We start from the raw sequence: 16,341 nt of genomic DNA, 5'->3' as shown, positions 1-16,341 counted from the left end.
CGATAATCAGGGAACGCCTTTGGGGAAGATGGTGTTGTACTAGTCACTTTCAGAGCACAGGGAATACTTCTAGGGGCCTGCCTTGCAGGAGAGGAGCTGAAGTTCTCTGAGGTTATATTCACTGCTTGTTTGACTCCATTTTGATGGGGACTAAAAATAATAATTGTGGTATATGTTAAGTGCTTACTGTGTGCCAAGCACTGTTAATAATAATAATTCATAATTTTGGTATTTAAGTGCTGGGGTAGGGGGAATACAAGCAAATTGCATTGGACACAGTTCCTGTCCCATATGGGACTCACAGTCTGAATCCCCATTTTATGGATGAGGGAACTGAGGCACAGAGAAATTAAGTGACCTGATGAAGGTCTTATAGCAGACAAGTGACCCAGCTGGGATTTCATCCCGGTCATGTAATGGTAATGGAATTAGAAGTGGAAGTGTGTTGGTGCCAGATGAAGTTCTTTTCGCATTTGCTAACATGTCTACCACCTATGTTGTGTTGTACTCTCCCAAGTGTTTAGTACAGTGTTCTGCACACAGCAAGTGCTCAGTAAATACAACTGATTGATTGATTTTGCTAAATGTATTCCAAAGCAAATTTGTGAGGTGGATGTGGAGAAAAGGCATATAGATGAGAGAAAGAGAGATTTTCTAAGCAGTTTTGAGGGGACGAAGTACTTCATGAGGTTCAGTGTCCTAGCACTGAACCTCAGCATGGCTACGATAGGTGGGAAGGTGAGAAGAGAATGAATAGCCGCAGGATACCCAAACAACTGGTATATGGAGAACTGAAATTAGGAAACTGAAAGAAAGCAAGGAGGGCTGAGGACATGTTTTAAGGACATGGTAAAACAAAGCCTCGGACAATGCATCATCCCAGCTGAAAACTAGGAGTCAAATGCCAAAGATAAACCAGCATGGAGCACCGCTATCAAGAAAGAAGTTGTTATTTTTGAGCAAAAGCCTCTTGTGGAATGAGAGACAAGGAGACAAAAGAGAAAACAGTGCCAGGCCCTGCAAACATTAAGCATGACAACAGTACAAGGCACAGTCTTTTTGTGTGTACTGTGTGACCTGGGTTGTGAAGCCCTCATTGTCCTTTCCAGTCTCACCTGCACTCATTGGTGAGTTTCACCATCAGGGGTGTCATCTTTGACTACAAGTGATCACTACGTGCAAAGTGAATCCCTCTATCCCTCCTTGGACTAACTGTGATGCTTTGTGGTATTGTTGCAGTTGGTCGCTGAGCCCATAAAATTTGTTGTGTGATAATTTGTACTGTAACAAGTGTGTGCGAGGAGGCCTTGGGGGTGTGGTTTTGTTAAAATTTCACTGAAAGAATATGTTTTCAAAGCCACGTCTTCGGAGCTTTTTAGTCTCTAGGCGTATGGATCTGCTTTCTGGCAACCACTCAGAGAGAGGATGAAATTACTCATATGCAATTTGTGCCCTCTGAAGGTAGTAATTATTGAGAGACAGGCTATTCAGCCTTCTGTTCCAGCTGGGATTTGGCAATTTTTTTTTTTTTTTACTTTCATGGAAAGAATTTAAAATTAGCCAAAACCTGACCTGAAGCTTATGCCATCACTAATGCTTCTACTTGACCAACAGAAGTTGGGACTTAATGGCTCAGCAGTTCTCTTGTGTAATGCATTTAGAGCCCTGCTTCTGGTGATGTATTTCCTATCACAGTGGTCCTAGAATGGTTAACTTCTAAGACCAAACCTCACCATAGGGTGGATGGGGAAAAGGGAAAGGGAAATATTCCTCAGAGAATATGAGATTCATTGTCATCTATGGAAGCTGGTGAGTTCTGAGACAGGGACAGGGCTGCTCTGGAAAATTAACTTCTCCTTCCAGCTATCTCTCCACAACCTAGGTTTGTGGTGCTGAGGCAGTTTTCGAGAAGTGTTGGGTTGGTATTTTTGCCACTAGCAGAGGTATTGTGGAAAACAATCTTGACTAAACTTCTTGAGAATGTGAGTTACCAAATTTGAACTGTTTAAGGACAGGTTCGTAGGAGAGTCACTTTGGATCACTAGATGTGTTTTCCTTTTAAAAGATGTGACCTCAGAACTGGAGCGTTCAGGAACCTGTGAGCTTTGTGGGCCGTCTTTTCAACCTTTCAAAATTGCAAATGAGCAAAAAGTGATCCAGTGAGCTTCGTAATGAGAAGTGTTACTTTGTGTCTGTCTTCCCTTTTATTTTTCTTAAATTAGGCTAACCGGCCTCCTGCGAAGCTCAATCTGTTAACCTGCCAAGTGAAAACAAACCCTGAAGAGAAAAAGTGTTTTGACCTTATATCACGTAGGTTTGTTTCTGAGATTTTGGAGATTTTTGCTTTTTGTTCTTTTCCAAGGTGACCGCTTATTTAAATACAGCACCAATGATTAGGGTGAAACTTTCAATTGAATGATAATTGTGCGAAAGTAAAATAACACTAGGAAAGAAGTGCTTTATTTTCAGTAACATGGTTTTATTCCTAAAACACGCCTAGCTGTTTATCTTTAAATTCCTTTATCTATTAATCTTTGAGTTTCTTTATGATTGCCTCCAGAGAGGTCGCTGAAGTCTGAAAGTTGCACCAAACTGTGATGTCAGAAATGCTGCTATGATGACATTCTTAATTACAGTTTACCTACTGAACACACGTGGGAGAAAACTGTTTTTTTCTCCCATCACCAAGTGCAGATTTCAGCCTTCTCATGTGCTTTGTGAACCCTGTTATATAACTTTATTTTTTCCCAAAGTAATTGACATTGCCAATTTTAGTAAGTTAAGTATCAAACAAAAAGCTAAAACATTTTAGAAATGTGTTAGATGAAACATCACACCTGCATTGCCATAGGTTGGTGGTGTTCTTATTTTTAATGGTGGTTTGTCTGGACCCAGGTAGTGGTGACGTATGAACATGTAATTGGTCACAGCAACAAAGCCTCTGACTGTTCAGGCATTTCACATATGTTTTTTCTCCTGACACAGTGGAAGAAAAATTCTTATCCGGCAAGCCATACCCCCAGCACCCTCCCCACTACAGACATCTTTGGTACTTTGGCCACATGTTCCCTGCTGTGTTTCAGTCCTTGTGCACCTCAGTCTTTGTTTTTATCACTCTTTGCCCATCTTTCTCTGTGCAGGAAGCGAAGACATGTAACCAACTTTCTTACTACCTACTAAGTTTTATTAATAATAATAATAATAATGGCATTTATTAAGCGCTTACTATGTGCAAAGCACTGTTCTAAGTGCTGGGGAGGTTACCAGGTGATCAGGTTGTCCCACGGGGGGCTCACAGTCTTAATCCTCATTTTACAGATGAGGTAACTGAGGCACAGAAAAGTTAAGTGACTTGCCCAAAGTTACACAGCTGACAAGTGGTGGAGCCGGGATTTGAACCCATGACCTCTGACTCCAAAGCCCATGTTTTTTCCACTGAGCCACACTGCTTCTCTAATAGCTACTTATTTTTCCCCCATGCGAATGGGCAAATAACTATTTGAAAGGCAGATTTTTTTTGAGCAGAAATCACTTAATTTAGACTGATACCAGAAATTTCACTTAATTCTAATTTACTGTGGATTGCACTGTCAGTAGTGGAATTATTTATGATTTCAAGTTTTTAGCCACCCATGCAGCTGAGTGATATCATATTCTTGAACATACACATTAGGAGGTGCTGTAATTTTAACTCTGGTGTGCTTGGTCACCTCCCGAAATCTAAAAGAATGAGGGGCATATTAGACTCCAACTCATTTGTCCAAAGTGAGTTTTTATAGCGAAGCTTTCAAATTTGCATGCGATGTTATTTAAATTTTTTTGAGGCAAAAACTCAGGTGCACTAATGTGAAAAGTGGGTCTTTTATGGTATTTGTTAAGGACTTACTATGTGCCAGGCACTGTTCTATGCGCTGGAGTAATACTGGATAATCAGTTTGAACACAGTCCCTGTCCCACATAGGGCTCACAGCCTTAATCCCAATTTTACAAATGAGGGAGCTGAGGCACAGAGAACTTAAGTGACTTGCCCAAGGTCACACAGCTGACGAGTGTCAGAGCCGGGATTGTACTAAGCACTGGGGAAATACAAGCTAATCAGGTTGGACACAGTCCCATTCCCACATGGGTCTCACAGTCTTAGTCCTCATTTTACAGATGAGGTAACTGAGGCCCAGAGACGTTAAGTGACTTGCGGAGTGGAAGTAGAACCCAGGTCCTCTGATTCCCAGACCCGTGCTCTTTCCACTTAGCCATGCTGCTTCTCAAGATTTAAAACCCTAGTCATTTATAGGGCTTTTCTGGAGCCTGTTACTGTCCAAATATCATGACTTACATCTTTAGAGCTGTAGTAGACATGTACTTAGTAGTGAATAATGGTGCAATAAATTGTGAGTCTTTCCTCTTTCCCCTCCATTCCCCATTTTCCCAAACCTTTTGGCAGAGTGGGGTACAGAAGTACTTCCTGGGGTCCTGGAATTCTGCAACTAGTCCATGAGAACTAAACTTAGTGCTTCCTGATTCCTGTACTAGCCTACCTTTTAACACAGATATTTCCCAGGGCCTGCTGAGTAAACAGAATCATCCAAGCTATACTTCTCGATGGAGCAGGGTCCTGCCTAAGCCCATCCTTGGTTCACAGGGCAGTCTTAACCAGTGCTCTGGAATCATGAACTGTTGGGACTGGGAGATCTATCCCTGTCACTTGAGGAGTTTGCTCCCTGTCGTTGAGGAGTTTGCTATCCAAAAGGGGAGACAGAAACAGATCTGTAGGAGGAAGTGGATTTTTATAGGAATTAGTATTTAAAGACTGTGGTGTGTCTTTCAAGAGGTACAGAAGTGCCATGGGTGGGTCTAAGTGCACAAATGCGTAGTTGGAGTGGAAATGCTGAAGTGGTAGTTGAGAATAATTATGGGGGCATTTGTTAAGGGTTTACTATGTACCGAACACTGTACAGAATGCTGGGGTAGAGCCAAGATAACCAGGTCAATCACAGTCCGAGGGGGGAAGGAATAAGTGAAGGTACTGAATCCCCATTTTATGGATGAGGAAACTGAGGCACAGGGAGTGCAGTGACTTGCCCAAGGTCATACAGCAGGCAGGTGGTGGAGCTGGAATTAGAACCCAGGTCCTCTGACGCCCAGGCTCCTTCCACTAGGGACACACTTTACTGATAGAGAAAAATGAGTTACCAGTAATAGAGGTTACTAAGAGGAAATCCGCTTGTTATCTCAGCATGGTCTCGTAATAATCATTCCAAATAGCTAAAATTTGATTTTCTCTTTCTATAAATATAGTGCTCACACACACAGATACATTCATGTATGTGTAAGTATATAAACATGTGAGTTTTGGATGATAGAATCTGAAATCATTGTTCTAAGACAATTCTTTAGGACAGCTTTGTTAATCCACATTCTGAAAGTGCAGTTTGACCTTTAAAACAAATGAACACAGCCTTTGCTTGTGATATGCATGTATGTATCTGGAAGAATCTGTGGTTTCAAAAATTCCATTAATTTTTCAGTAGAGAATTAAGGTGATAGGAGGTTAATTATATGCCATTTTTGTTTATAATTGTTTATGGATTAGTGTTTAGGGCCAATGTGTGAAATTTTTATTGTTGCGCAGATGACAGAACATATCACTTTCAAGCAGAAGATGAACAAGAATGTCAAATGTAAGTTACCCAGCAACTGCATCCCTTACCTCTGGGGTCATAAATGTCCTGGAGATTGTACATTCCATTTCTGTCAGAACTGGTATCTGATTTTGTTGCCGTTATTCTTAGATGGATGTCTGTGCTCCAGAACAGCAAAGAAGAAGCCTTAAATAATGCATTTAAAGGTGATGACAACACTGGAGAAAATAACATTGTCCAGGAACTGACCAAGGAGATTATATCTGAGGTCCAGAGGATGACAGGGAATGATGTGTGTTGTGACTGTGGAGCACCAGGTGACTCAGATTCCTCTAAAAAATACCAACATTGAAAAATGTATTTCTGTAAAGTTAATTTGTTAATAAAAATGTTTTCTTTTTCATACAAAAAAAACACACTGTAGGTGGTTAATTCCAGTATAAATTTTTATTTATAATGTGCATGTGTAGCCCCAGGAAGTCTGAAATTTTTCTTAAGTTGGGACCTCAGACTAGGGCCCCAAGAAGCAGAGGAATCAATCAATTAATGGCATTATGGCAATCAATGGCAGAGCACTGTGCTAAGCTGAGTTGATATATGTGATATTTCCCTACAAGGAGCATGGTGTAGTGGATAGAGCATGGGTCTGGGAATCAGAAAGTTATGGGTTCTAATCAAGGTTTTGCCACTTGTCCGCTGTGTGACCTTGGGCAAGTCACTTCACTACTCTATGCCTCAGTTTCCTCATCTGTAAAATGGGGAACTTGTGAGCCTCACATGGGACAGGGACTGTGTCCAACCCAATTTGCTCATATCCACCCCACAGTGCTTAGTAATGAAGGATATAATACTACTACTACTACTAATAATAATAATGGCATTTATTAAGCACTTACTATGTGCAAAGCACTGTTCTAAGCACTGGGGAGATTACAAGGTGATTAGGTTGTCCCACCGGGAGGCTCACAGTCTTAATCCCCATTTTACAGATGAGGTAACTGAGGCATAGAGGTTAAGTGACTTGCCCAAAGTCACCCACTGACTACTGGGTCATGAGACAGAGTTACATTTTATTGTATAGTTTGTGGCATTATAATGTTTGAATGCAGTTACAATCAAAATATGAAAGAAAGGTATTTATTGAGAGCCTACTGAGCACTAGGCATTGGACAAAGACCTGGAGAAAGTATGAGGGTAGTAAAACACATGTTCCCTGCCTTGAAGGAACTTGTAATTTAATGGGGGAGACAGACAAAAATTATTTTCAGGTAGCATAAGCCAGAGGAAAAATAAGGATAAAGCAGGAAACAGTGTAAGCACGTTTGAATAAAACATCTGAACAAAGAGCTGAATGGAGAAATGCATAAGTGAAATTACACGTGTGCAGCTTTGTGCTGAGGAGAGAAATATAATGCACAAGAACACAGGCATTCTCTGAAGGCTTGTAAAGTAGGTTTAGAACCCTATCTTTTGTCAGAGGCTCGCCTCTCCTTTGCTCAAACAACCCACCTCCTTCATCCTTATTGAATCCTTTGTCCCCTGCCTGCACCCATTATTGCCGACTTGCGACTTCCTCCTTAAACTCCAGTGCCCTCCCTTCCTCCTCCCTTACCCTGATGACTTTGCCAGCCGCTACTGTTGACTGAATTGAAGGCATCATGAATGAGCATCCCAAAATTTACCCCTCACCTCCTCCCTACCCACATCCAATCCTTCATTCTTCTTGGCCGCCTAAAGAGGGGATAAAAAATAATTATGCTATTTGTTAAGCACTCACTTGGTGACAATCACTGTTCTATGTGTTGGGATAGATACAAGCTAAACAGATTGGACACAGTCCCTGTCCATCATGGGGCTCACAGTCTAAGTAGGAGGGAGAACTGGTATTTAAACCCCATTTTACAGATGAGGAAGCTGAGGCACAGAGAAATGAAGTGACTTGCCTCAGGTCACACAGCAGAGCAGGGATTAGAGCCCATGTCCTCCGACTCCCAAGCCTGTTTTCTTTCCAATAGGCCTTGCTGCTTCTCTCCCAATTCTCACTTTCTTATTCTGCCTTCTCCATCTGCACTCAGCTCTCCCCCTCCTACCTGACCTCGTTGTTCTCCTCCTACTACTACTACTAATAATAATGGCATATATTAAGCGCTTACTATGTGCAGAGAACTGTTCTAAGCGCTACTACAACCTAGCTGGCAAACTTTGCTCCTCTAATGCCTCAATCTGCAGTAAAGCCACTGTTCCCACTTTCTAGTTGTTTGTATCAGCACTCCTTCTCTGCTTTGCCTTGCCACAGGTCCAGAGCGAGTAGGATGAGGGTTGGGGCGATGGGGAGAGGAGTGCGTTGATGAAGGGGTTGCATCCACTCCTTCCCCAATTGTCAGCTGTGTGACCTTGGGCAAGTCACTTAACTTCTCAGTGCCTCAGTTATCTCATCTGTAAAATGGGGACTGAGACTGTGAGCCGCACAGGGGACAACCTGATCACCTTGTATCCTCCCCAGCACTTAGAACAGTGCTTGGCACATAGTAAGCACTCAACAAATGCCATTATTATTATTATTATTATTCTCCTCTACCCAAATAATCAGTATTTGGTATTTATTGAGTGTTTTCTATATGCAGAGCTCTGTGCTAAACACTTGGGAGAACACAATACAACAGAGTTGGTAGAAATGTTCCCTGCCCCAAGGAATTTACAATCTAGAGGGAGTTCACAGTCTAGAAGGAGTTTATAGTCTATATAGCCACGACTCTATTCTAAGAAATCAAGATATTCTGGCTAGACTGTTGTAATCAGCCTCCTCTCTGGTCTCCCTTCCTCCTGCCTTTCCCCTCTCTAGTTCATACTTCACACGTGATGTAACCTAAATATTAACCATGTACTTTTGTCTGGCAGATCCTACCTGGCTATCCACCAATCTGGGCATTCTCACATGCATTGAGTGTTCTGGAATCCATCGAGAGCTGGGAGTTCATTATTCTAGAATGCAGTCCCTCACATTAGATGTATTGGGAACGTCGGAGCTTCTGGTAACTCTCACTGCTCAATAATTTAAGGGAAATGTAAAATTGAAAAATGTACTTGGATTTTGGTGCTGCACTTTTCTTTTGTATGCTTGAATTTGGGGAATGCCAGGGGCCCTCTGGGTTCAAAATCTTTTCCAGGTAAAACAGTATTCCCTTTGGCAGAGTTGGCCGTGATTCTTGCATTGGGATTTTTTGTCTTTCCACACACATACCCCCAGTGGCTAAGGCAGCTCCACCTCTTTCCAAGAGTCCTGTTGAGAGTTGCTTCCCAGTTTCAGCATTCCTGAAAAAGTATAGTCTCAGGGAGTAGGGGAGTAGGGCCATTTGAGATTTACTGGACATTTTCTTTTCAGATAATATTCTGTTTTGTCCTGTCACAGCTGTCCAGGAAGTCTTTACTTTTGAGCTAAATTCCAAAATCCAAAGCTCCGTATTACACAGTTTCAGAATTTCAGATGGTGAATCCCCTGAGGGCCAGAGACCATGTGTAATTCTCCCCCTGTGTATTTTTTTCCCCATCACTTAGTACAGTGCCCGGCATGCTGCAGGCCCTTAGTAAATACTATTTGTTCAATGTAGGTGGTCATGGAGTTACAGCTTTTTCTCCTTTGGTGCTTAGGGTGGTCCCCTAAAGTGAAGCACTTAGTACAGTGCTCTGCACACAGTAAGCACTCAATAAATATGATTGAATGAATGAATGAATGAATGAATAGTATCTAGGTAGAATCCAGCTTACCATATTCTACTGCACAGCGTGCATTTTTGAAACTCTGAATCTCACTGCTTAATACAGAGCTGGCTGCTTAAACATTTATAATTTCATTGACTCTGGTGTAATACTTTCTGTTATAAATATTAAGTGGATATTGACCTTATTTATTTTACAGTTGAGACTAATTGCCCTGAAGGGAATGCCGTTACTGAGGCAAAACCGAAGTCAGTATTCCTTCAAGATTCCTCCAATCTTGATATTGACTGAACTGTGGAGTCTTTGAGTAGTTCCACTCATAATGTTTGGTGTGTCTTGGGTTTCCCCCTATGTGCTACCTAAAGGGAAGATGAAGTTAAAAGTTCAGTATAACTCATTACTAATGAGCAGTTAACTTTTCCAAGAAAATGGAAAGCATGCTACAGGATGCAATTGCAGTTTGACAGTATGAGCTAGCAAAACTTGAATATTACTATTTCTGATAAATTATTTATACTATGTCTACACTTGACATTTGTAGATGATCATTCCCACCTGTGAATTCTTGACTTGATAAATAAATCTTCAGTGATTGCCTGTCAACCTCCATATCAAACAAAAACTCCTCATTATTGGCTTCAAAGCCCTCCATCACCTTGCCCCTTCTTACCTCACCTCCCTTCTCTCCTTCTACATCCCAGCCCGCCCAATCCGCTTCTCTGGTGCTAACCTTCTCATTGTGCCTCAATCTTGCCTGTCCCGCCATCAGCCCCTGGCCCGCATCCTACCTCTGGCCTGGAAGGCCTCCCTCCTCAAATTCGCCAATCACTCCTCCCCCTTTCAAAGCCCTACTGAAGACTCACCTCCTCCAAGAGGCCTTCCCAGACTAAGCCTCCCTTTTCCTCACTCCCCCTCCCTTCCACATCACCTAGACTAGCTCCCTTTGCTGTTCCCCGCCTCTCCCCACCCCATAGCACTGAAGTATATATGTGTATATCTACAATTCTATTTATTTATATTGATGCCTGTTTACTTGCTTTGATGTGTGTATATCTGTAATTCTGTTTGTATTAATGCCTGTTTACTTCTTTTGCTGTCTGTCTCCCCTAGTCTAGACTGTAAGCCCAGTGTGGGCAGGGATTGTCTCTCTTTATTGCTGAATTGTACTTTCCAAGCACTTAGTACAGTGCTCTGCAGACAGTAAGTGCTCAATAAATATGAATGAATGAGTGAATGAATACTAGAACTACTGCTGCATGTAATTCCATGGGTTCCTGATAAGACTTTATATTAGAAAATAATGGTCAGATGTACTAAATGCAGCATTTCTCAATGGGCACCTGTTGTCCATGGCAAGTGTTGTTGCCCTAATTTTTCCAAAGCATACAGCTAAGTTGTAAGGAGACAACGCAGTGCTGAGATGGGACTAGACCCAGGAAATTGAGAGTTCATTTAGCTTTTTCTATAGCCATTTATCGGCCCTGCCTACCTGCTTCGTATTTCCCAGAAATCCAGTTGATGGTCTTTGATTAACTTGGGAATATGTAAACTACAAGGGAAAAAAAAGGACCCTTCTTAGGGCAAAAGGGATGAGGTACTTCACAGTTGAAGAGAAAAATGGTGCTGTTGTAGTAGATCCTTCCAATATAATTTCATTTTAGCGAACTGTGGCATTGAAATTACCCATATGCCTTGTCGTAGAAATCAAAATATGGCCAACGCTCAATTACGTGCCAAAACAGGGGGAGGGGAGCACCCACATGTGACCATTTGACCTCTGTAAAGCAGTAGTATTTTATACAGCATTTTTCCTCCAAGTAACTAAGTGGTTTGTAAATGTTGAAAATGAAGGATCTGAATGAGACCGGTAACAACCAAGTCTGACTACTTGATGAGTTGTATAAGGTCACTAAGGCAAGGAAGAAAGTAGTCCTAGGAGTTTATTTCCAGTCCTCCTAGGAAATCCACAATATTGCAGGATCCTTTCCATTTTAGGTAGGTCTACCTCAAGGGCAAATTTATTCAAAAACCATATTCATGTAGAGGATTGGGTCTGTCCAAGGTGTTTAAGTTGTGCTAAAATATTTCACACTATCAAACAGGATTCTAAGAGAAAGAGCTAATCATATTCACACATCAACAAAGTACCATTAACATGGATATTTAATTCTAAAATCAAAAAAAGGAAAGACAAGATTTTCTTGGTGAATATCCAGCTTCAGAGATCCATTCAATTGGCGAAAAAGGAAACACATTTCTAAACAAGTATAAATGACCTGAAAATGGTGCTTAGTTTCTAAACAGCATCACATTCATGAAATGTGAGACCAGAAAACCATCTAACCAACTGAGGTTACAAGAAGCAGATGGATATGATCAGTCAATAATATTTTTTGAGATCTTAGTGTGTGCAGAGCACTATACTGTGCACTTGGGAGAGTACAGTTAAACAGAGTTTGTAGACACGTTCCCTGCCCACAGCGAGCTTACAGTTTAGGGTGGGAGACAGACGTTAATATAAATAAATAATTCATGAAAACAGTAACCGCAAGCTATGGCTGATGGTTTTCAGCTTAGTATTTTTCATTCAGAAAGGTAATCCCAAATGAAAAATAAAATTCATTAGGACTGGGTATCTCTAACTAGGCCTGTTTCCCATGACTCCTTTTTAACCCTAGTTGCTGTTACTACTAGTAAATCTACCTTAAATGGAATATTAAAAATGGAAAGTCACCTGCAATGTTTTGGATCTTATAGAAAGTTTTAAAGGTGGAATAAGGAACCCCAAAATTATTTTGGTCCCAAACCTTGGGTCCTGTCACCATTGCTTTGAAGTAGGTGTTGGCAACTTTTTAAATGCTCAGAAATGATCCACTAGATTCTAAATTCATTCTCTGCCTAGAGTAGATTCTTGTCTTGTCTTGTGCTGTCGAGTCATCTCCAACCCATAGTGACGCAATGGACACATCTCACCCAGAACACCCCACCTCCATCTGCAATCACTCTGGCAGTGTATCCCTAGAGTTTTCTTGGTAAAAATATGGAAGTGGTTTACCATTGCCTCCTTCCATGCAGTAAACTTGAGTCTACGCCCTCTTTTCTCTCCCACACTTCTGCTGCCCAGCATAGGTGAGTTTTAACTTGTAGCAGATTGCCCTCCATTCGCTAGCCACTGCCCAAGCTAGGAATGGAATGGATAGGCCTTTGCTTGACTCTCCCTCCCATAGTCGAGACTGGTAAAGTATTGAAAAGTCTCCAGCTGTGCCCTGAGTGGGGGAGTAGGTGCTTTAAAAAATAAAATGCTATGGAATGATTCATTGATTGAACCTTGACTTCAGCATCCCCTACAAAAGATGCAGTCCCTATCCCCGGTTCCTTGCTAGAATGTTTACAAAGTGCAATTCCCCTTTTCTAAAAAATGCTTCCTGCAAGCCGCAGACTTCAGAGGCAGTTGTATGTCTTTCCTTCTTGAGCTTTACCTAACCAAATCTTCCCAGACTTCTACCTTTGTCCACAATTTCTGCATTGCCTTACTGGCATGCCAGATTGAATACAGCCTCCTTGGTTGTGCGGTTAACTTTGTTCCTGGTTCCAAGGTGGCTTTTGTGAAGCCTGGAACATCATTTGAAAATCATTGTGAAAAAATGTCTCCACATTCCCCTCTAATTAATATCAGGTTTTCTGAACATTCAGTGGTTTTAATGAGTATCAGCTGCTGAAGCCAGGTGTCTTTCTGTACACCAGCCAAGGCAAGCCAGAGAGAGAAAGCCTTCTGGGGGGACCTAGAGGCAGAGGCCGGAAGGGGAGAGTTGGGAAAGAGTTCTCTTCCTCCTTAACCTCTCCGTAGCATTATAGCTGATGATCTATTTGGAAGCTATTCGCGTTGACTGTGAAGCAGCACAGCCGGACCAGAGTTTTAGGAAAAGGTTGGGTATGATCAGAATAGTAAGCTCCCTGAGGGGCTGGCACTGAGTCTGGTTACGTGTATCCACTCCAACCCTTTAGCTGGAGTGCTCGCTTGGCACATAATAGGTGCCGAACAGATAGCATAGCAAATTAATATTAATCAAGAGAATAGATTTTCAATTCTGGTTTGCCAGTGCCTAAGCTATCATGGTTAGAGGGATTTCCAAAATTGTATTTTTATAAAGCACTTACTGTGGGCCAAGTGCTGTGTTAGGTGCTGGGATAGATACAAGGTAGACAGGTAGGACCCAGTCCCTGTTTTGGTCGAGTTCACAGCCGTAAGAGGAAAGGTGAACAAGTATTTTATCCCCAGTTGTACAAATGAGGAAACAGAGGCACAAAGTTAAATGACTTGCCCAGAGTCACCCAGTGGGCAAGTGGTGGAGCCACTTGGCTTCAAAGCTCTCCACCACCTCCACCACCTCGCCCCCTCCTACCTCACCTCCCTTATCTCCTTCTACAGCCCACCCCACACACTTCGCTCCTCTGCCTCTAACCTCCTCACTGTGCCTCGTTCTCACCTGTCCCACCGTCAACCCCTGGCCCACGTCCTACCTCTGGCCTGGAATGCCCTCCCTCCAAACATCTGTCAAACTAGCTCTCTTCCTCCATTCAAAGCCCTGAGAGCTCCCCTCCTCCAGGAGGCCTTCCCAGACAGAGCCCCCCTTTTCCTTTGCTCCTTCTCCCCATTGCCCTGACTCCCTCTGCCTTACCCCCTTCCGCCCCCCACAGCATTTGTGTATATTTGTACATATGTATTACTCTATTTATTTTATTAATGATGTGTATATATCTATACTTCTATTTATCTATTTTTTATGGTACTGACACTTGTCTACTTGTTTTGTTTTGTTCTCTGTCTCCCCCTTCTAGACTGTAAGCCCATTGTTGGGTAGGAACTGTCTCTGTTACCAAATTGTACTTTCCAAGTGCTTAGTACAGCGCCTTGCACAGAGTAAGCGCTCAATAAATACGACTGAGTGAACGAATGAATGAATAGAGCCAGGATTTAGAGCAGGTCTCCTGACTTCCAGTCCTGTGCTCTTTCCACTAGGCCATGCTGCTTGGACCATTATCATTTTTATTTTTCCAGATCACTCTGGTCTTTACACCTCATAGCAATAACATATGCTTGAGGAAACAAATGTCCATGTTAGTTGACAGTTGTCTTAAAGGTCCTCTGTGAATTGTTGGCAAGTTTTGCCAAAGTACCCTTCTCAGTAGTCCAAGGCCATAGAGGCTGAATCCCGAATAAAACTTTTCCTCCGGTCCTGATGGGGCCCTCGGTTTGGTGAAGGATTCATTATCACCAGCCTGGAAGCTGGGATCCAAACAGAACTGCTGTTAAGCCCATCCAGCCCCATAGCTCTCGTGGGTCTTATTTGTCGGTAGACCATTCTTTCTCAGAGAAGGAAGTTCTTCGCAAATTCCTTCTGCTCCAGCACAAACCATTCAGCCCTCACTGGTGATGGAGGACTCATTGTTTACCTTCCCTCAAGAAAGATCCCTACCTACCTGAGAATCATTTCAAAGTCACCCCTCCACCTTTTCTCTGACCACATGACTGTAAGCTTATATACCTGCTCCTTAGTTTGGGACTGGCAGATCAGCATTTAGTTTCTTCCACTATTGTAGGAAGATGCACTTGTTTGTGTTCAGTTCATGAAAACAGCTCACCATTCATTCATTCATTCAGTTATATTTATTGAGCACTTATTGTGTGCAGAGCACTGTACTAAGCACTTGGTAAGTACAGTTCAGCAACAAATAGAGACATTCCTTACCCATTAACGGGCTCAGTAACCCCTATTTCAATCCTCATCTTCAGTTTGTTGTTATCTTTGAGGGGTTTTACTCCTCCATAGAAGACAAATCCATATAGCTGGAGTTTAATCCATTGATCAGTCAGTGGTATTTATTGAGTGCTTACTGTGTGCAGACCACTGTACTGAGCATTTGGGAGCGTATAGTATAACAGAGTTGGTAGATTTGGTAGATTTGCTCCCTGCCCACAAGGAGTTTACAGTCTAGAGGGGATGCACAGACAAATAAATTGCAGCTCGTAAATAACTGCTGAAGGGCTGAAGGCGGGGTGAATAAAGGGTACAAATCCAAGTGCAAGGATGATGTAGAAGGGAGAGGGAGTAGGGGAAATGAATTTTCATGTTTATGTTATAGAGCCACACCATCTGAGTAATCTATTGCATGGAGGTTCATTAATGAATGAGTGCCCTGAAATCATATTTTTATTTTCACAGCTTGCTAAGAATATTGGAAATGCTGGCTTTAATGAGATTATGGAATTTGGCCTGCCAGCTGAAGACTCCGTCAAACCTAGTCCGAACAGTGACATGTAAGTTGCAGAATGACGATTCTCACTTTCTAAGTGGAGAAACCTTATTGGCTGTTGAAAGTGTGCCTCCCCTAAACCACTGTCCTGCCTTGTTAGAATCCTAGAGTTGAAAGGGATCTTGGAGGGGTCTTCTGGCTTGGGCCCTGCCTCCAGGCAGGTGAATGCAGGTGCCTATCATTGTGTTCTAAAGGCCTTCAGAGATAGAGACTTCAACACCTCCTGTAGTCTGCTCCCTGGTTTTCTCACTCTTATTCATGGGTGAGGAATTGTTCCTTAAATCCACCTAGTCACTCTCCTGCTGATTTAATCCCAGTTTCTTTGGTTTGGTCTTCTGTGTTCGTGAAGAAGAACGGGCAAAACCCTTCATGGACTGGAGGACATTCACTGAGCCACTCAGCAGCTTTCTCTCCTTCTTCCTAAGGCAGACGGTTGATGGTTCTGTTTTAAAAGAGCACTGAGGATGCAGACTCTACCTTCTCTTTCCCTTAGAAAGCTATTCCAGAAGTTAATAATAGTAACTGTGGTATTTGTTAAGTGCTTACTATGTGCCAGGCACTGTACCAAGCTCTGGGGTGGATACAAGCAGATCGGTTTGTTCACAGTACCTGTCTCACATGGAGCTCACTGTTTCAATCCCCATTTTACAGATGAGGTAACTGAAGCACA

At 42.3% G+C, this 16,341-nt stretch overlaps 1 protein-coding gene across 7 annotated transcripts in view; it reads left to right on the top strand.

The window, feature by feature from the left end:
* The window catches only part of ASAP2 (ArfGAP with SH3 domain, ankyrin repeat and PH domain 2), a 176,167-nt gene that overhangs the window by 114,595 nt on the left and 45,231 nt on the right, over positions 1-16,341 (top strand). For all 7 annotated transcript variants that reach the window (XM_038772085.1, XM_038772083.1, XM_038772082.1 and 4 more), the window contains 5 exons: positions 2,223-2,310; positions 5,630-5,678; positions 5,790-5,956; positions 8,538-8,671; positions 15,581-15,675. In XM_038772085.1, coding sequence (XP_038628013.1) covers positions 2,223-2,310; positions 5,630-5,678; positions 5,790-5,956; positions 8,538-8,671; positions 15,581-15,675 — 533 coding nt within the window. The remainder of the gene's footprint in view (positions 1-2,222; positions 2,311-5,629; positions 5,679-5,789; positions 5,957-8,537; positions 8,672-15,580; positions 15,676-16,341) is intronic.

This window comes from Tachyglossus aculeatus, chromosome X1, assembly GCF_015852505.1.
Source record: "Tachyglossus aculeatus isolate mTacAcu1 chromosome X1, mTacAcu1.pri, whole genome shotgun sequence".
Classification (NCBI taxonomy): Eukaryota; Metazoa; Chordata; class Mammalia; order Monotremata; family Tachyglossidae; genus Tachyglossus; species Tachyglossus aculeatus.
This window is presented reverse-complemented; position numbering and strand designations above follow the sequence as displayed.